At 42.9% G+C, this 21559-nt stretch overlaps 1 protein-coding gene across 4 annotated transcripts in view; it reads left to right on the top strand.

The window, feature by feature from the left end:
* Positions 1 to 21559, top strand: part of PDE4B (phosphodiesterase 4B) — a 402561-nt gene that overhangs the window by 319588 nt on the left and 61414 nt on the right. For all 4 annotated transcript variants that reach the window (XM_084635764.1, XM_084635766.1, XM_084635763.1 and 1 more), the window contains one exon: positions 698 to 747. In XM_084635764.1, the coding sequence (XP_084491890.1) occupies positions 698 to 747 (50 nt within the window). The remainder of the gene's footprint in view (positions 1 to 697; positions 748 to 21559) is intronic.

The following is a 21559-nucleotide window of genomic DNA, read 5'->3' as shown; positions in this document are numbered from 1 at the left end:
GACTTTTTCCATGTATGCTTTGGAAAAAGATTGCACCATTTCGCTCTAATGTGAACCTTGCCAGGTCATCTAGCTCTTCGTGACCTCCAGAGTTACCTAGATCTTTGTGACCTGCAGATTGGATTACAGTAATGTGCCCTACTTGAGGAGCGTGAAGCTAGAACTGTAGCTGAATGAAGCAGCTCACTTGGGGTTTTATCTTCAGGGAGCACGTTACACTAGTGCTCCAAAGACATCACTGACTCCTTATTTGCTTTCAGGTGGAGTTTAAGGTGTGGAAAGTGATCTTTAAAGCCATATAAGGCTTGTATTTCCCAAGAGACAGGTCTTGATTCAGGAGTTCAGTGTCCCCATTTGTTGGAGAGAACCCAAGTTTGCTGACCTTCAGGGCATTTCTGAGCTAGTGGGATGATTGTGGCAAAGGTAGTGAGGGTTGATGGTACTGATCTTTTTGTAGCTAATTGGTGTATGTTCTGTTCATAATTTATGTATGTGTAGCTGGGAGGCATGAGATGTGTGGATTTTTTAAAACTAAAAAGAGAGAGATCCCAAATTGTTCATCAACCACTAATTTCACTTTGCAGTGTTTTGGGATTCTAGTGAGCATGAAAGGTATTTCATACCTAAAGAAGAAGGCAATCCACATTTATACAGTATTATCATTACAAACAACGTTTTATTCCTTATTCCTCCACAGGAGGTCTCCAGCAGCAAGTCAGCCGCCAGTCTCCAGAGTTAGCCTGCAAGGTATGAATGTGATTTGTAATCACTTGAAAGTTTCAATGTAAACTGTACGTCCCTTGTTATATATCATACTGTTAAAACCGTGATCTCTTATTTTATAAGATAACTTGCCTGATTCTCCTCTCTCACTGATGTAAATTAGGTATACGTAATCAGGCCCATATTTTTATATATATATATATTTGTTCTTATTTTTACCCTTCATGCGCAAGAACATTGTAATTTTGGGTGGTCAGCCACAGATGCAGAAGGTAATTAATTTGTTATCGTTAGGATTCCCTATTCTGTATAAGCCTGGACAGGCCCTGTTTGACAAAACTTAAACAGGTTAAGACGTAGCTATATTTTTGACATTTGTTTTAATTTCAGTTTGTTTCCACTGGAACTGCATAAGAGCTAAAATCAAAAGTTAAATCCTGAAGACCTTTTTCAGGCAAAATTTCTATTGTCTTCATTAGGATGTTCTGGAGTGTTTTAAAAAAAATCTTTTATTCAGTGACAAAGAGAGAGAGTGCATGCCAGTGCATTGAATTAATTCTTATTGAAACACATGTAGTTTATTGTCCGAATTACCTCAAAGCAGTGTTCAGGCTTAGAGAATATTATAGAAATTTCATGGACACAATGATTCATGACTGTTGAAGATGGATGCCCCATTTGCTGCTGTTGTAGGTAATTGTTATTGAACGCTGCACCTTCTTGCTACAGAGTAATAGTCCCTATATTAGCAAAAGGTTTCATTTAGCCGTTACTGTCAAGGCTGACCCTATGCTGTTTGCTGCTCTGTGTGTTCACCTCCCTTTCCCCACCCTCCACTAATCCATCTCTTGAATCCCACCCCAAGTTTTATAGGGTTATTTAACATTTTCCCATTAATATTTCTCTGATTGTGGTTTTAGATTCACTTTTTCCCCTTTATGTATGTATGATCCTTCTTTTCCCCTTTTCCTTCACTCTGTCTTGGTGAATCTTTTCCTCCTTTTTGTCTTCCTGTTTTCCTCAGAAAAATTTCTCTTAGTGTATACTTTTCCATTATTGCAATTCCCTCTGTCCATCCCACTTTCCCCAGGTTTAGTTTTTACCAGTCTCTCTGCCTGCCTCTCTCTCTCTCTCTCTCTCTCTCCTTCCCCGTCAGCGCCTCCTTTCTTTTTTTCACTTTCCAAATATTCCTATTATATACCCTAACTGCTCCCCTCCACTTGTACCCCATCACTCCGACTTGTGCACACACGCTTCGTCCCGTTCAGAGACCAGCGCAGAGGGGTTTGGGGTCCTCTATGGTCTTGGAGGGAAATAATATTAAGACAAGTCTCCAGGAGGAGTGCACCAATCAGGGCTCAGCTGAGCTCACACTGCTGGGGTTAGTCTTAGTCCACACAGAGCAAAGTGAGTCCTAATCAGTAGTTCAGCACTTGTTCTACCACAGTCTCTGCTGGGGTTGGGGGCAGATGGGAGAGGAGTGTGCAGTGGCTGCTTTGGGGCAAAAGAGGAGCAGCAAAGGGAGGCAGAGGGTGAGAGTAAGCCTTGTGGGTGACAGGAGAGCAACGGGACATAGGTGAAGAAGCAGGGAGAGGGATCAGCTGCTGGGGTGTGGGAGGCAGACGGAGGAAGCTGCATCTTAAAGGGGATTTGTTTATTTTTGCCAGGTTTGTTCATTGTCTATCCCCCCTCCAGTCCCCTTCTTGCCAACCTAAGCAGCAGCATGGTGCACCTGTTTTCAGCACATGAAGCTTTATTTCCTACCAATAAACAGATGTAGATGTAAAACTATTCATTCATAATATTTTATCTTCTCATTTTCAGTAATTATGCTCAAGGAGTGACTACTAAAGGGTGATTTTCGTATTGGGTGCAATTCAGTGGCGGCTGGATTAATAGCTAACATAGTCATTTGATTTTTCCTAATAGATCCATATTTTATGGTATATAAATATTTATTATATTTGAGATTTTTCTGGTAGGTTAGTCAAAAAATAACTAACGCCTCTAATGCGAAAGCCTCCAATGCAGTGTTCACATATGATCTTAAACTCCTTCTCATTTGCTCACTGTTATATTCACAGCATTCAGATAGGATTAAGAGGAACACAATTCACCACTTTTATCTGTAAATTATGGTTTTAGTAGGACTTTTGTCTCATATTCCTTATGAGAAAGTCCTATGCAATTTAATAGAGAATGATAACCTTACCATAGAATTTTTTTATACCACTTATAGAATCTTACAGCAAGGAGATCATTCCCTGTTCAATTCTGTACATATTTAGAGTAATTTCTATAGACCCCTATTTCTGCATTTACAGAGAAATTATATGGATTTGCACTGTTGCCAACTCTTGAGATTTTATCATGAGCCTCATGTTATTTGGCATTTTGCTGAAAGCCCCAGATTTTTATGAATCTTTCTGTTCGGGGTTTTTGTTTTTTTTTCCTGGCCCTCATGGTTCTGGAGAAAAGCATGAAAACATGAACACTAAAAACTCAAAAACCAGAAGACAAATGAAAAGAGCCCTAACATTTATTTTTAAACCTCTCTCTTGATTTTTGAATGCTTGGGGTTGATAATACAGATATTACGACATTTATCTTACATTCAGATAACTTATGCTAGACATAAAAGCATATCTTGGTATTTATCCATGATATGAAGGCGACGTGCATTTTATCATCAGTATGTGGAATTTATTTTTATCTTCGTATTACAAAAGGGCAGTGAAGGAAAATTGTGCCTTATTTTAGTGTTTCGTTAATTTTGAAGCAGGTGGGCAAGTACGGCCGAATCCAGTGATCACTGAAGTCAGTGAGTCTCATCATGAACTTCATGATAAGCTGGCTTTGGATGAGACCCTCAAAGAAAATATAAGGCATATTCTAGTATAGTTTAAGTAAAACATAATGATTGTGGGTACATTTAGGAAATATTTTTGAGCTCCAGATGGGAAATGATGTGATTACTCACAGGCACGTGCTGGCTGCCACTTCCCGCAGCTCCCATTGGCCAGGAACGGCGAACTGCAGTCACTGGGAGCTGTGGGGAGCCATGCCTGCGGATGGTCAGCGTAAACAAAATGTCTCGAGGCCTTCCATCGGATTTCCCTGATGGGCCGCGTGCCGAAGGTTACCGAACCCTGGTGTAGCAGAATGCTTAGAGCTCTTAGCTAAATTCAATTTCAGGTGATTTTGCCAAAGAATTTACTGAAGTACTGTAGTTTTGTTCAAATATCACTTAGGGCTTAGGCAATCCCTTTGTGAACAGAGTAGAATATCAAATCCTATAGATTGAAGATCATAGAATAATAGAAGATTAGGGTTGGAAGAGATCTTAGTAGGTCCTCTAGTCCAACCCCAGGCTCAAAGCAGGACCAACTCCAGCTAAATCATCCCAGCCAGGGCTTTGTCAAGCCAGGCCGAAAAACCTCCATGGATGGAGATTCCACCACTTCCCTAGGTAACCCATTCCAGTGCTTCACCACCCTCCTAGTGAAATAGTTTTTCCTAGTATCCAACCTAGACCTCCCCCACTGCAGCTTGAGACCATTGCTCCTTGTTCTGTCAACTGCCACCACTGAGAACAGCCGAGCTCCATCCTCTTTGGAACCTCCCTTCAGGGAGTTGAAGGCTGCTGTCAAATCCCCCCTCACTCTTCTCTTCTGCAGGCTAAATAAGCCCAATTCCCGCAGCCTCTCCTCATAAGTCATGTGCCCCAGTCCCCTAATAATTTTTGTTGCCCTCCGCTGGACTCTCTCCAATTTGTTCACATCCTTTCTGTAGTGGGGGGACCAAAACTGGATTCAGTACTCCTGATGTGACTTCACCAGTGCTGAATAGAGGCGAATAATCACTTCCCTCGATCTGCTGGCAATGCTCCTACTAATGCAGCCCAATATGCTGTTATGCTTGGCAGCAAGAACACACTGTTGACTCATATCCAGCTTCTCATCCACTGTAATCCCCAGGTCCTTTTCTGCAGCACTGTCGCTTGGCCAGTCGGTCCTCAGCCTGTAGCAGTGCATGGGATTCTTCCATCATAAGTGCAGGACTCTGCACTTGTCCTTGCTGAACCTCATCAGATTTCTTTTGGCCCAATCCTCCAATTTTTCTAGGTCACTCTGAACCCTATCCCAGCATATCTACCTCTCCCCCCAGCTTAGTGTTATCTGCGAACTTTCTGAGGGTGCAATCCATCCCATCATCCAGATCATTAATAAAGATGTTGAATAAAACCGGCCCCAGGGCAGACCCTGTGACACTCTGCTTGATACTGTCTGCCAACTTAGACATCGAGCCATTGATCACTACCCGTTAAGCCTGACCATCTATCCAGCTTTCTATCCACCTTGTCGTCCATTCATCCAATTCATACTTTTTTAACTTGCTGGCAAGAATACTGTGGGAGACCATATCAAAAGCTTTGCTAAAGTCAAGGTATATCATGTCCACTACTTTCCCCATATCCAAAGGGCCAGATGTCCACACTTCTACTGTCAGAAGGTCCCAGCATCAACATGATGAGAATGGACAACAGCACTGACACACAGAAGGAAGTCTCAGAGGTCGCTATTCCTACCTACATGCCTCCAGCTTTCATCCAGACCACACCACACGATCCATTGTCTACAGCCAAGCTCTAGGATATAACCGCATTTGCTCCAACCCCTCAGACAGAGAAAAACACCTACAAGATCTCTATCAAGCATTTTTACAACTATAATACCCACCTGCTGAAGTGAAGAAACAGATTGACAGAGCCAGAAGAGTACCCAGAAGTCACCTACTACAGGACAGGCCCAACAAAGAAAATAACAGAATGTCACTAGCCATCACCTTCAGCCCCCAACTAAAACCTCTCCAATGCATCATCAAGGATCTACAACCTATCCTGAAGGACGACCCATCACTCTCACAGATCTTGGGAGACAGGCCAGTCCTTGCTTACAGACAGCCTCCCAACCTGAAGAAAATACTCACCAGCAACCACACACCACACAACAGAACCACTAACCCAGGAACCTGTCCTTGCAACAAAGCCCGTTGCCAACTGTGTCCACATATTTATTCAGGGGACACCATCATAGGGCCTCATCACATCAGCCACACTATCAGAGGCTCGTTCACCTGCACATCTACCAATGTGATATATGCCATCATGTGCCAGCAATGCCCCTCTGCCATGTACATTGGTCAAACTGGACAGTCTCTACGTAAAAGAATAAATGGACACAAATCAGACGTCAAGAATTATAACATTCAAAAACCAGTTGGAGAACACTTCAATCTCTTTGGTCACTCGATTACAGCCCTAAAAGTTGCAATTCTTCAACAAAAAGCTTCGAAAACAGACTCCAACGAGAGACTGCTGAATTGGAATTAATTTGCAAACTGGATACAATTAATTTAGGCTTGAATAGAGACTGGGAGTAGATGGGTCATTACACAAAGTAAAACTATTTCCCCATGTTTATTCCCCCCCTATCCTCCTCTCCCCCCTCCCCCCACTGTTCCTCAGATGTTCTTGTCAATTGCTGGAAATGGCCCACCTTGATTATCACTACAAAAGGTTTCCTCCTTCCCTCCCCCTCCCCCCCCCTCTCCTGCTGGTAATAGCCCACCTTAATTGATCACTCTTTTGTTACAGTGTGTATGGTAACACCCATTGATTCATGTTCTCTATGTATATAAATCTCCCCACTGTATTTTCCACTGAATGCATCCGATGAAGGGAGCTGTAGCTCACAAAAGCTTATGCTCAAATAAATTTGTTAGTATCTAAGGTGCCACAAGTACTCCTTTTTTTTTAGTCAAAAAGTGTAATTTAAAGTACAAGGTTTAGAGAGAGGGGGATTATTCCTCCTGTCAGATGGATCGTGGATTAGAATGGCACCCAGAGGATTTATTGTCCATGTTTCCCATGTAAACTCTGTGGGTTGAATCCTAGCCCTGCTGAAGTCAAGTGGAGTTTTGCCATTGATTTCAGTGGGGCCAGGATTTAATCCCATGTTGCTTAGTGCTTATGCCATCGGTTTTATCAACTTTACCCTATCTGTCCACCCCAGAGGTGAAAGTAAGTCGAGTGACTTAATGGTACGCTGGGGCCAGCTCTGGTCCCCGGAAGGGGCGGGGCCTAGGGCAGAAGGGGTGGGGCTGAGGGGGTCAGAGCCAGCCCCAACCCACCCTGTAAGGTAAGTGCCCGCCCCTCCTCCTTCTCCTCATCATCCTCCGCCCTTCCCCCACCGGGGTAGCAGCAGCAGCCCAGGGCTCTGGGAGCTATTGAAAGGGTCCGGGGCTCCCCTGCTTCTACTGCCCCGTCCTTTAATTAGCCGCCGGAGCCCTGGGGAAGCAGTGGGGCTCCAGCGGCTATTTAAAGGACCAAGGCAGCTAGAGTCCCTGACTTTTAAATAGCCCCTGGAGCTCCTGCTACCTCAGGGCTCTGGGGGCTATTTAAAGGGCCTGCGGCTCCCCTGCTTCTACTGCCCAGCCCTTTAAATAGCCCCTGGAGCCCTGGAGTAGCGGTGGTGGGGCTCTGGCGGCTATTTAAAGGGTCAGGGCGGTAGAAGCAGGGGAGCCCCAGGCCCTTTAAATAGCTGCCAGAGCCCCACAGCCGCTACGGAGCTCTGGAAGCAATTTAAAGGGCCTGGGGCTCCAGCCACTGCTGGGAGCCCCAGGCCCTTTAAATTGCCCCATGGGGACAGGGCCGGCTTTAGGATTTTTGCTGCCCCAAGCAAAAAAAATTTTGGTCACCCCCGCTTTTTTTGTGTGTCCCCCCGCCCCTGGCTCCCCCCCAACTCTGCCCCTTCCCAACCCTTTCCCCAAATCCCGGGCCCCACCTCCTCCCCTGGGCGTGCCGCATTTCCCCCGACCCTAGCTGACCTCCACTCCGCCTGCTCCCCGGAGCAGAGGTGAGCGAGGGTGTGTGTGGGAGGCACAGGAAGTAACAGGGGGGTAGAGGAACCGCTCCCCGCCCCAGCTCGCCTCCGCTCCACCACCGCCACCTCCCCCGAGCGCAACACCGCTCGGCTTCTCCTTCCTCCCTGCCAGGCTTGCCGTGTGAAACAGCTGTTTTGCGCACGGCAAGCCTGGGAGCAAGGGGGGGGAAGCGGAGCGGTGGCACGTTCAGGGGAGCAGGCGGAGGCGGAGCAGAGGGGAGCTGGGGCGGCGGGGGCACATTTCTAGGGGCGGCATGGCTGGCGCCGGAACGCCACCCCGAGAAATGTGCCGCCCCAAGCACCTGCTTATTTTGCTGGTGCCTAGAGCCGGCCCTGCCTGGGGAAGCCGAGCTGCCCCAGTACAGTGCACCGGCTCTTGCTGGTACACCGTACCGGCTTACTTTCGTCTCTGGTCCACCCCCCAATCAGATAAGTGAAGTGAAGATAGACGAGAGATTAGGTAAGTAAATTAAATAGTATTTTTAGGGCAGCATTCTTGAGTAGGAAGACTTCACTAGCTTTTATTTGGTTTCCATGCCAGTGTAACATCAACAGACCCCAGTCGTCGGTGGGCATGATTGAACCTGGGACCTCTGTAGCTAAATACACGAGCCTCTGCTGCATGAGCTAAAAGCTATATCACAGTTAGCTCAGGCTGTAGAGCAGACTCATTACTCTCTCTCTCTAAGTGGTCTCAGTGCCACTAGATAGGACAGAACATCTCACCCAGAAAGTGTGTGGGTTACACCAGGACTTTGTACCCCATATAAAGATTTCCAGTCATACATGCTGGTTTTAAGCTATGAGAGACAGAAAGAGTAGACTCATAAAAAAAATAATTTTCATTTTGTTAGTCCCCAAAGACCTATGTGGAATTGTCTACATGAAGTCATCCAAGTCAAACAGGTTGACCAGGTACAGAAACTGGTTCTGTAATATTTCATTGGCTTTTGTGAATGGAAGGACACAGAGTAGTTGGCAAGACTTCTCCCAAATATACCCCTTCCTATTAATTTCATAATACTAATCCAGTGTTATCCAAACTAAATGAAGTTTCAGGGTCTCCGTCTTCCCTCCCGCTGTCCTTCTCTATGACCATTTGATAGCCCCTCTTTTCCTCAACTTCTCCAGAACCATTCTTCTTCCCATAAGCCCCAGTTCCTTCCCATCCTGTGACACTCCCTCATTGCTTCAGGCTCAAACCTCTGATAGATCTGCCCCACCCCCCAGTCCGGTGCAACTCTTAACTTTGATGATCCAGTCTCTTAGTTATGCTCTGTGTTAAGTGCACCCACTAATCAATGTGGTCCAGTGTCCATAGCCATAATACATAATTCCACACCATCTAATCTTTGGTCAAGCAGCTCATCTTTATCATCATAGGACTGGGATTCTGAGGGGCTGCTTATGCTACTTTAGCCACAGTTGATTTTTGTGGTAAATTGTGCCCTGGACTTGTAGCTTCCCTGTGCCTAAAGTGGAAATAAGTGTAAGGGAATGGCACTGGAGTGGAGAATGTTGACTAACAAATGCTCACATGCTTTCGTCAGAGATATGCCTAACTAACAGGGGCAGAATAGGGTGTCCAGAATGTCCTTTATCCTACATGAATGTACGAATATCACGTACCCCAAGACCAGCCTGAATTCTGATCTCATTTAACTGGTGCACTGAAAGTGACCAGCAGTTAGTATTCCCACCATGCCACTGATGGCTACTATAAAGCCCACATCCTACCTGAAGTTTGCATTGATTATTGCCTCACATGTACTGTTACATACTGTAACTCTTTTAACTCTAGGGGGAAATCTAATGCCCGCTGGATATTAAGGTTCTTTATTTTTCTAGTGGTCACACCTTTTGCCTGAATAGGGCTGTAATTTGAAAGGTATGAAAGGAAGAAGAGAGTTCCCTATCTGAACACTTCTGATGAAGTTCCAGCTGTATTTCCTGTGTCTCCTGAAAGTTTCACAGAGGGAAGCTGTGAAGCATTCTGCCTGCATTTAGCCTGTGCTGGATCCTTAAAGATGAAAAATGTCATTTTAAATCGAAATTTGTTTGTTTTGAAGGTTAGGTGTTTATTATAGATCTGCCATTGTCATACTTTGGTTCATGAATTCAGCACCATCAATTGACGTCAGTATGAACATCTCACATTCCTTTCCTTTTGTCATTAGCAGCGTGTTTTATATCCTGTTATGAAAAATATAAAATGCATGGTTTAAAGCAAACTAGCATAAATTAATGAAATTGTCCTTGAGCTGTGGGGGGAAGAGAGATTACATTCAACATTTAAACTGGTCATAACATGCCAGTTGTTGCTAAACTGGAAGTTTACAGGATTTGGCAATTGTTTAAAATAAAGGATCAAATTCATCCCTGGAGTGTTCCCATGGAAATGCACCAAGGTTGATTTTGGCCTAGTGTGGAATGAATAAACTATAACAAATTATGCCATTTATTTTTTATCTTTATTTTTCTCTAGACCATGAAAAGCATAGCCACAGCTTGTACACGACAAACCACTAAAATGCTGATAGTGATGTCACTGTGAATTTCAGACTTTTCTTAACATTTTAACCACAATCAAAAGAAAGAGCAACACATAGTGCACATCCTGTGTTTTGTCCTTGGTATCAGCTTCAGCAAATCTGGCAGATTTTTCCTGTTATTTGGTTATAAATACAGATTATAGAACCAAACAGAATTTTTTTATGAATTAAATAAAAATTTTAAAAATTAAATGTGTGACTATATCAGAAACAACAAGAGCAACCCCAAATCCGTCATTGGCACAGTTATTTCACAATTAGAAATGAGAACAGTTTAAGGCAACAAACCTTCTGTGCAATACGTATTAATACAAGCAGTACCCAATTGCATTTTTTAATGATATAGAGGCATGTTAATGTGATCTCAACTGCATTCTGTAAATTCACTTTTTTACAATTATCTTATTTCCAATGTTAAAACTACCTAATTTGTTGGTGTGATTTATTACCCAGGTGTGGCAAAGTTGCTTCTGCACCACACTGTCTCTTCCCCCACTCCAAGTGTTTGTATGTGGCATGCAACAGCTGTGCCTCAGTTTCCCAATGTGGCCTTTGGCCTCTTTCAGCCATTGACATGACCTGGCCCTCTGAACAAACCAGGTAATGGAGTCCAGCACTGTTCAAGGTTTCAAAGTCCTCCACTTAAAGTCAGACAGAAAATAGCAAAACAACTAAATTTTCAGCCCACCTGAACTCAGCTGGTAGTCTTCTTCTTTGCAAGCTAGCTTCAGCTTCAGACCATCCTAACAATGACGCAGGCTTGTTGGTTTCACTCCCACTGCTCAGGGGTGACACACTCTTCCTCTGCTCAGGGTTTCAGGTAGGATACAGTCCCTGATTGACCCCTATCACCAGCTCAGGTCTCAGCTTCCCAGGCTTCTCTCAGCCCAAGGGAAAGCTCCCAGGTACCTCTCACCTGGGTCTCTTCCTGGTCCCTCTTCCAGCCCCTCCCTGCCAGGGTTTGGTCACCTATTTGCCTGACACCACTCCAGGTGCAGCTTGGTAGCTTAGCTGGCTTCTTAAGCCATTTTAACTCTTTTGTTGCTGTGTGCAGTTATACACCCCGTTACAATGCGTATTTTGGGTTCACTGTTCTTTCCTTCATATGCTACAAAGAAAGTAGTGGACAGATCTTCAAAGGTCCAAATCAGCGGGGAGATGAAAAGTTGCCAGCTTTTCGAAGTACAGAAGCAGATATGGGGAAGGACTAAAACTTTTTACACACATTTAAATGTGAGGAATATATCTGTTCACTTAACAGTAAACTGACAGGTGATTTTGGATATTACCACATAGTGGCCACTGAGGACTAGATTGTGCCTTACTCCTGTTTGGCTGAGCAGGGGGAAGATGCAAAGACTTCACCCCTTAGATCCCTTGTGTTTGGATCAGATACAGCCCTGGTCTCCATGGTCAGGGGAATAGGAGTTACGATTTTTAATAGACGTATATACTGCGTAGTGCCCAGAGGCTCGGCTCCCTGCTAGCCACCAAGGGGTGCACACCATCACAAAGGGGCAGGGAGAAGGCAGGGCCATGGCTAGATGCACAGGGGGAGCACTACTCTAACCTAAAGGTGTTATCGTTGTCCCACCTCTTATTCTCCTTTATCTTCATCCTCTAGCTCCTTTCTCAGCCTTCAAGCATTCTGTTGTTTTCCTTATATTCCAGCCTCACAAACAGCCATTCCATCACATTCAGCTAGCTCAGTGGTTTGAGCATTGGCCTGCTAAACCCAGGGTTGTGAGTTCAATCCCTGAGGGGGCCATTTAGGGATCTGGGGGGCAAAAATTGGGGATTGGTCCTGCTTTGAGCAGGGGGTTGGACTAGATGACCTGCTGAGGTCCCTTCCAACCCTGATAATCTATGATTCTAAGCTACAAGCTCCTTCCATGTGCTGTGTACTCAATTTACCTCTACTTCCTCTCCCCCAACTCTTTTGTTCTTCTCCAATTCATTTCTCTCTCTCTCTCATATAAAGGACAACGAAGCTCACTAAGGTCCCTAATCATCGCTCCTTCCATGCATTGGATACAATGAATGATTGTCTTCTTCATTAGTGCCTCTCCCTTCTAGGCTGCCATGACTGTGTTCTGCTGGTTCTTCTCCTACCCTGTTGGACTCCAACTAATTAAATATTGATCACTGACTGGTGATCTGTCACCGCCTCCTTTCCAGCCTCCCAGCCTCATACCTCTTCCACCTCCATCCATCTTTCTTTTCCACCACTGACTGGTTCCCCACTGTTCATATCACTTCATTGGTTTCCACATTAAACTTAAGCTCCTTGTTCTCCCTTCACAGCTCGGTGCTGCTCCGCCCTCACCTACATCTTTGTTCTTGTTGTCGTCTCAGATCCTCTGTTCCTCCCAATACTTTCTCATAATTACTCCCTTTGTGTCCTATTCCACTCGCTGCTTCATGTTTTTTTCCAGTTCACACCCTACACTTGTGTAACGTTAGCGCCCACGTGGCCAAGATGGAGTCTGCTCTGCAGGCAGCTCTGGCCAAGAGACGGCGCGCACAGGAACTCAGCAGGAAAAATCCCTTCCACCCCTGGGGCACCTGTTCCAAACTCCCCAGAGTGAACACACACCCCCACCGGAAAAGTACAATGCATATAAGAAAGGGAAATATTTATTTACAGAGGGATGAGAGGAGGAAAACAACAAGGGGAGATATAGGGGCAGCAGTAAAACAGGGTTGCATCCAAACCAAGGCCCCACAGGCCCAGTGGTAGCACTGTCTGAAAGAGCAGACACTGAGCAATGGGTCTGCAGACAGAGTTCAGGAGTCCTGAGCAAAGTTCCAGTCTGATGGTGAGTCTTGGGTGCTCCTGGTCCTCTTCGGCGCCAGTAAACTTTCCCCAACAAACCCCTCCGGTGCCCTCTTCTGCTACTCTCTGCAAAGGCACACAGAGCGACAACCTCCCCACTTAACTAGCTAGCAGCCTCCCTCCTTATTCCCAGTGCAGAGTCACAAGCCCCAGTATTCACAGCCCTATGCAGCTTTCGGGAGCAGTGATACTGGGTCCAGCTCTGGCCTGTCCTTCTCAGGTGATTCCTCGCTGGCACAGTGCTCCTCCTGGCTCCTCTCTTGGGGTGTCCCCGATTGGCCGCCCTGTCCTTCCCAGGCTTCAGGCAGGTTCTCTGCTGCTTCACTTTGCGAGGGCCTCTTGCTGCAGCCCTTCTCTCTGGAACTCCAGAGCCACACCTTGGAGTTTCCCTCCTTTCTTTCACCGCTCCTCCTCCCCCCTTACGAAAAAGATTTAAAGGGGCCATGCTCTCTGAACCCCAAAGGGGTTACACTTGGAAAAGCCTTCCTCTTCTTCCTTCATGTCCCTTCATAACATCCGTGTTTTTCACTTAGCTTTCCACTATCCAGTTCCTCTCCAAAACTGCCTGATCTGAATTTTCTGCCGGATTTTTGAATCATTCATGTTGTATTTGTCTGAATTAGTGTAAGCTCCTCATGGCAGGGACCTGACATCTTATATGTGTGTAAAGGATGGTGTATATCTATGGAACACCATAAATAATAAATAAGGAGTCTGTTGTTCCTGATGATGGGAGAAGTCTCTTGTGTGTCAGTAACAGTGAAACTGTAAAAGAGGAAGCCTCTCTTAGATAAGCAGTGGGGAAGGGGTATTATGTTTGACCTGTAAAATCAATGCCCCGGCAAATAATCTGAGCAATTTTTGCATGATGGACTATTTTATAGAATATTGCTTTAAATATGTCCAACACGGCTAGCAGGAACACAGCATAATACTAAGGGTCAAACAATGTCGTGTATCTCCTGGGGCTATAAGAGGTTTGCACAAACTTTTCCTGACAGCAAGCAACCTAGTACCCCCTAGGTGTTTACAACTCTGAATAATTATGGTATTTCCAAACAATTAATTATATACCTAGCAATATAATACACTTGACTGTTATGCTTTGCAACATTAGCCTTCAGGGGCTGTAGCATTGTGTGATATGTCATACACAGGCTTTTCAAGTCTCATAGGATTAAAGTGGTGTTAAAATTCCACTCTTGGGGGTGGGAGTGAAAGATTGGTATTTTTCCTTGCCTGTTCCATTGACTCGGTTTTCCTGAACATCTGCACATTTGTCTGCACTTCTAACATGCCTTTACATGAACATTAAACTTGTAATAGTTCATCTTTGACGTGGGTATAAAATATACCCAGATTCATGCATGAACATTAAAATAGAAAGTAAATGAATGACGAGCTAATTCTTAAACTTGCACTTAAACTTGCACTGAAAAGAGGAAGTGAGCTGTAGCTCACGAAAGCTTATGCTCTAATAAATTGGTTAGTCTCTAAGGTGCCACAAGTACTCCTTTTCTTTTTGCGAATACAGACTAACACGGCTGTTACTCTGAAACCCATCTATCGATAGGTGTTATTAATAACTATGGATCAGAGTAAGCTCCTAGTTACGCACCGTTGTAAATCTGGAGTTGTTCATTTGAAGCCAGTACTGTTACTCCAGATTTATACTGCTGTAAGAGCAGAATCTGGCTATGTGCACAAGAAAACATTTGGTGTGAAATTCTGCAGTCCTGATTCGGTCTCCACAATATTGAGTGCTGCCACAATAAAGACTGCAAGATGTGGCCCTTTGGCTTTAAAACAGATCATTCAAGTCCAGCAAATACAATACATTGTAATTCTAACCAATATTTGCACAGGGCTAGTATCTCCATTGCACCAAATATCTAAGTAATGTGCTCTTAAAAAAGTAACTAATTATGAATAATGAAATCAGCCTTGCTACAACGATAATGGATTTTGTGACGCACTAGAAGTCCCTTCAAACCTGAATAATTCTTTCAAAATAATATAGTGGTTCTTTTAAAATGAGATTCTAATTTTAAAAGACACACAGTAAAAATTTTAAAGTTTAGTAGAAAGGAGCCACGTATAAGCAAACATTCAATTTTGCATCAGAAATTCAATAGAGATAATTTTACAGACATGAAATTGGGTAATGTCTAAACTGTTGAAACAATAAACCAATTCTGATATTGCCAGAAATTAAACATTTGTTCAACATTAAACTTTAAAAGTTATCTGCATGGAAAAAGAAAATAATTTACTAACATTCAAAAGATACTGCTAACATTTTAGTCTTCATTTCCTTTTCTTCAAGTGTAATCCGTTCCCAGAAAGAATCCATTTCACATGTTCATACGCCCTAGAAACACACCTCCCCCTGATAGTTGGAATCATGCATCTTAGTAAGTATTTCAGTTATGCTATTGACGTCAATGCAGTCATTAAGTAGATTGCTGGCCCTCCCATCAATAAACATGTGCCAAGAACCTAGAGGCAGACACGTTTTAAAAGAAGAACATCAGGTTTTCTTTTAGCAGTTAGGAAGAATAAGGGGAAAATTTCTCTTAAAGGTTTCCATGCTTCACCGTACTTTTTCTCTCTCTTTTTAAAATTTCATTTAATTATTTTCTGCTAAGATAAGTTGCTGCATTTACTAAGATATAGTTGTTCTGTTACTATGTACATAAACTCTAAATAAGACCAAAGACTAGTTTCTTGTGATGAACTCTAGTTGAAAAATGACACCCATGTTACGTCTCACAGTTAGATTTATTTCTATATCGAGTAACATAAGATATTCAGGCAAACCTTTTTAGCCTTTGACTCCAGAAGTTCTTCAAGGATTGATTTCATGACATCTATTTCAAAAAATAGCCTTCATTTCTCCTCTCACTGGCCCTGTAGATATACAAACTAATCATGATTCCATAGCAACTGATAAAAACGGTTTTCCCCTCAGCCACACCTGTGGGGTGTTATATTAGACATTTCACACGTGTTCCTCCCATCATGCAGTCTGTCATTCCATCAAGTCCGACTGCCATCTATGGCAGTTGGGCAGCTATCAGTGATGTCAGAGGGACTCCCCGAGCATAGTCAAGGAGTCATTCTGTAATTCTAATGCAGGCTGGGCTCTTCCCAGTCTGACTGACTTATTCATTATCAGAACAGGGAGATGAGTACATCCTAGAGCTGACCCCTATCTACTCTAGAGGCATAGTTCCAGGATATACAGCTCTCCTCAACTTTTATCAGGAATAGATCTGACAGTCAGACAAGGACTGTAAAGGGGCTATGAGCTGAAAAATTAGTTCTAGATGGCACCCTCAGACAGATGGAGGAAGTAATCTTCCCTTTGGCAGGATAACCAGGTATGTTACAAACAAGACACTAATGCATTTTGAAGAGCATCTCAGATACTGAAGCACCATTTTCTCGATCTTGGCACTTTGTGATCAGCTCCACCCTACTACTTAGCTCATTGCTGCATCAAGGCAACCCTCAGTTCTAAAAAGGGCTTCCCTCCTTTTGCTGATTTCCCACTGAATCATCCAGCCAGGTGAAAGCCAGTGTTTGCAGCTTGCGTGGCCTTCTACAGTGTGGGCGTGAGAGGGGGGTGTAAGATATTCATAGTGATATACTTTCGTTATGTCACCTTTTTTCACTCTGTATTCTTTAAACACAGAGGGCCAACACGGAGGTTCTTACACTGTTTTTGTACGTCCCTTACTCAGGAAACACTCATTTTGAACTGTGTAAAAATTGTTTAAGGAGCTCAGGATCTGGATGTTAGTGAGAACCCGAGTAATAAAATTTGTGTGTCTTGTGCTGTGCTGGAGAATAGTAACTGCTTTATGGGAGGGAGGGACTTGCATAGTAAAGCCATTAAATTTACTTTTTGTAGAATTGGGTCCTTACTGTTCTGACATATACGTGAACCACAGAAAAAAAATCTTCTAACTAATAGAGTAACTTATTTTTTAAGGTTTCAGAGTAGCAGCCAAGTTAGTCTGTATTCGCAAAAAGAAAAGGAGTACTATACAGACTAACACGGCTGCTACTCTGAAACCTGTCATTATGCAAGGCACTGCATTTAGCCGTATGGAGTAAAAAAAAAAAAAAATTAATTGGTTAGTCTCTAAGGTGCCACTAGTACTCCTTTTCTTTTATTTTTTAAGATGAGGGGAGCATCTTATGCATGCCTCAGTGGAGAATGTTGGATCCCTCATGGTCCTACTGGCTTAACCTCTTTCAGACTCCATGTCATGATGCTTTTCTAGCTGATGAGAACTGAAATGGACTCCTAACAGACCATATGCATTATCAATTCATTCCTACATCAGATACGAGGGTCACTGCCAAGTGATATTAGGTTCTCCTACCTCCCCTGCGATTGAGCTCACTGCTATAGCAGAGTGTCCCAGCCACAGCTAGCACAGGGAGTAAAAGACAGTGACTATTAGCAGTGAGAAGAAAAGGAGTACTTGTGGCACCTTAGAGACTAACCAATTTATTTGAGCATGAGCTTTCGTGAGCTACAGCTCACTTCATCGCTCACGAAAGCTCATGCTCAAATAAATTGGTTAGTCTCTAAGGTGCCACAAGTACTCCTTTTCTTTTTGCGAATACAGACTAACACGGCTGTTACTCTGAAACCTATTAGCAGTGAATCTTTCCCAGGGACATGTGACGCACTAATACCAGGACCAAAAGCCTGTCCTTAGATAGTCCTAATGTTGTTAATTTTGTCCTCATACATTTATTCCAAATATAAGCTGCGGTAATGAAGCATTTTAAAATGTAATTAAATCTTACATGGTATTGTGACTGCCTGTCGTGGGCCAAACTGTGCAGTCCTTACTCAGGCAACTTTATTCAAGTTTATCGGGGTCAATGGGAGTGTTGTCTGAGTAAGTACTGTAGGGTTAGACCCAGATGGTAAAATCCTGGCCCCACTGAAGTGAGTGGGGGTTTTGCTGTTGCCTTCAGTAGGGTCAGGATCTCATCCAGAGTATTTAATTCTTCAGATCCAAATGTTTGTTGTTTCATAATAACTATTACAAAGATTAAAACAATATTTTTATTAATGCATATGCTAAACAGAGTTAATAGAAAGAGCAAATAGTTGATCATATGCTTTTGTTCCCCTTTTTATTTGCCACAATTCCAGCCATTGTAACTGACCTGAAGAAGAGCTCTGGACAGCACAAAATCTCGTCTTTCACCAACAGAAGTTGGTCCAATAAAAGATATTACCTCACCCACCTTGTCTCAGCCATTGCAACATGCATTTTAGTCTCACTGTCCAAGCCCCAAAATAATGAAAAGAGGAATCATATGTTAACTGCCTCCAGTCATCCAGGAATACTAAGATTTAATTACCAGTATCCTCATCTCATGAGATTAAAAGAATTGTTTTGCTAAAAATTGAATATGCCATTGTGTTGCTGTTAAAGAAATGTTAAACTTCATAGATAACCATTCACTTTATCTTAACATTGCAAGTTGTATTTACAAATGACTAAGAACTTCACAATTAGGGTGCTTTTTTAGTTCTTCTTCCATTATAGAAGCTATTGTTAATTAATTCTATTTATAAGAAAGTGTATGTGTTCAATTTGTTTAATTGGAAAAATCAATACGTTTATAAAATCGAATTTTATTAAATAATGTTATTTAAATTATTTAATTATTTAATTATTAAAATAATAAAATACATAATAAAATCAATAAAATAAAATGATTAATTTAATGATTTAATAATTAACAATTAAATAAACATTTAGACAATATGTTAAGTGCCTGCTTGTTTGGGGAGGAGATAATGATAATTTTGGAACCTAAAAAATAGAGCAGAAACACTGTATGTGCCAGGTAGTGATGTTTTTTGTGCATACTACTGTATATATTTCCACTGAGGTTAGTGGCAATACTCCCATTGTCATCTGCAGTGGGAGCAGGATCTGATTGTCTGATGAACAATCATTTATTATTAGTGCTATTATATTATTATGAATTCATTTATTTGCATTGTGGTTGTGTCTAGGAGACCCTATCATGGATCATAACTGTATTGTGCTAGGTGCTGTGCAGTTATTTATACATTTAAATATAATAATGTTTTTAAAAGCCTGTGCTATTATCCTCTAACACAAAATAAATAATACAATAAAATCCCAACAGCAAAAATAATCATTTCAAACAGGAAGTCATCCAGCCATTTACAAACTTTCCTTTACCTCATCTTCAGCCCTCTCCAATCCCCCCATCAAGCAAATGTCTTTTGCAGTGTACCCAGAAGGGTGCCAAATTCAGTCTGTTTTGGACCAAAGGGGGACAAGTTCCAGAATCCCGGAGCCATCACAGAGCACATCCTTACCAAACACCCCGTCTCCTTTAATAGTGAATTGGGTCCAGCTCTGGTATCTATGCTGACCACATCTGTGGCAGTATGTGACTGTTTTTCAAACCATGTTTAGGAAAGTTTTCACGTTCTTTTCACTGATATCAAAATGCTTTTTAAAAGTCACATTTTATAACTGACCTATTTTGGTGCTGACTAGTGCACAATTATTTTTGCATGAGGCCAGGCCACTTAGAGTTATTCTGGTGGCTGCTCCCTCTACAAAACTATTGTAGAATTTTGTGGTCTTTAAAAACCTTTCAGCGCACTGCTTCCCCTCCTCCTAGTCCCCCCCCCATCTTTTTTTTAAAGCAGTCTCTTGTGAAATGAATTGAAATTGTAATGCCGCAGGGTGTATCTATGGAGCAGGACACTTAAATTAAATTAGCAGTGTTTGTATTATAATGAAATATCTGGGAAGAATGTTGTCTAACTATTTACCCCTCTTGGACTCTTCCAAACCTGAGCTGAGTGTGTCATGAGGCTGAGCCAATGAGGGGAAATTTCAAATAAATATTCTGAACTTGATGATGCATTAGTTGACCTGGTGCTCCAGAGACTATCAATAATAGAGCATGCTCGTGTTTGACAGTTTTGAGATATTTCCCCACTTTTCTTCTCAAAAACAGAACTTACAGAGAGAAATCCAGGTACAAGTTTCCAGGTCTAATTGGAGCATTTTGTGTGTCAGCATTAATACTTTATAAAATATGATCTAGGTCCAGATCCAAGTCAAAGGCATATGATCCTGAGGCAGGGCTCCACTCTAATTCAAGCCTTTTGGACACGATATTTCCATTACTTAAACTCAACAAACTTTTAGCACTCCCTGAAACTCCTATACATAAGTAACTAGTTAGAGCTAAAGAACTATCAGTCATGCCTTACGGCCTCAGGCATGGAACAAAAATCAAAATAGGGTAGAATATAATTACATCACAACTTAGCAGAAATCGCCCATTCTAAGGCTAGCTTAGGTAACCCATCCGGTGTGGTCAACTTCATATGTTGGCAAAAAAGTCCATTATCACGAACTTCTTTAAAAGGAAAACTTACGTGCAGCTCAGAATCAAAGATTTCACAGAGATGACATAAATAAAGGGCTGAGACCACATCAGTTGCTAAAACCAGATGTTTTTGTTGTTCTTTTAAATTTAAAGAAATGTGAAAGGAGTCCAACTGACATTTGGGATTTCAGCAGTGCTTAATTTTTGCTTGGGTTTAGTCCTGGCACCTCTAGGCTTAGCAGTTCATAGCCCCAGCACCTCTCGGCTTTATCAGTTATGAAAATAAAAAATTGCTTGAGTCTCAGCACCTAATTGCTTGAGCGCCAGCACCTCTTTCATTACAAATTAAGCACTGGACTCAGCCCTCATTAGCGACTTACACCGAGAACAACAATGCAGTCATCCTACACTAGGCTTTAATCTCAGTAATAGGGACCATTTAATCTCTGACATCTCTTCTGAGATTGTCAACAAAGATGCTAATCATAATGCTGTGGTTTAGAGTTGGTTGGAAAATTTAGACCAAAAAATGGGGATTTTGTTTTCTGCCTAAAAGTGATTTCTTCTATCAGACCAGTGCTAATATTTTTTTGTGATGGGGTTGTCTCTTTAGTGAGAACAGGACAGATGATCAACTCATTTCACACAGCCACAGAGAAGCAACTATATGGTAACAACTTTCAATCACCAGCAACTTGGGCTGGATTTATAGCCAAGGTGTAGTTCATTACCAGTCCCCTGACTCTTTAGTTTTCTCCTTCTCCAAAACAGGCTTAAATCCTGCATGCCTTCAATCAGATGAATAATCTTCAATCGTATGAATAGACGCATTGGCTACAGTGGGACTACTCAGAAAAGTTAAAGGCTTGCAGGCATGGGCAGCAGGTACCATAGGCTGGGTGCCTCCCCAAACAGCCAGGCATGGCCCCACTCACACTCTACCCGCAGGCCCCCCCTCTTGCTTCCCGCCCGCTCTGCGGCACGCACTGCTCACCATCTTGACACTCTGGGGCAGGGGCCACGCTGCCTGCCCTTCCAGTGCTGCGGGGGGGCTAGCCTGGGGCAGGAGCCGGTGGCCATGG

This window comes from Lepidochelys olivacea (genome assembly GCF_965140295.1).
Source record: "Lepidochelys olivacea isolate rLepOli2 genome assembly, chromosome: 8".
In the NCBI taxonomy this organism is placed as follows: domain Eukaryota; kingdom Metazoa; phylum Chordata; order Testudines; family Cheloniidae; genus Lepidochelys; species Lepidochelys olivacea.
This window is presented reverse-complemented; position numbering and strand designations above follow the sequence as displayed.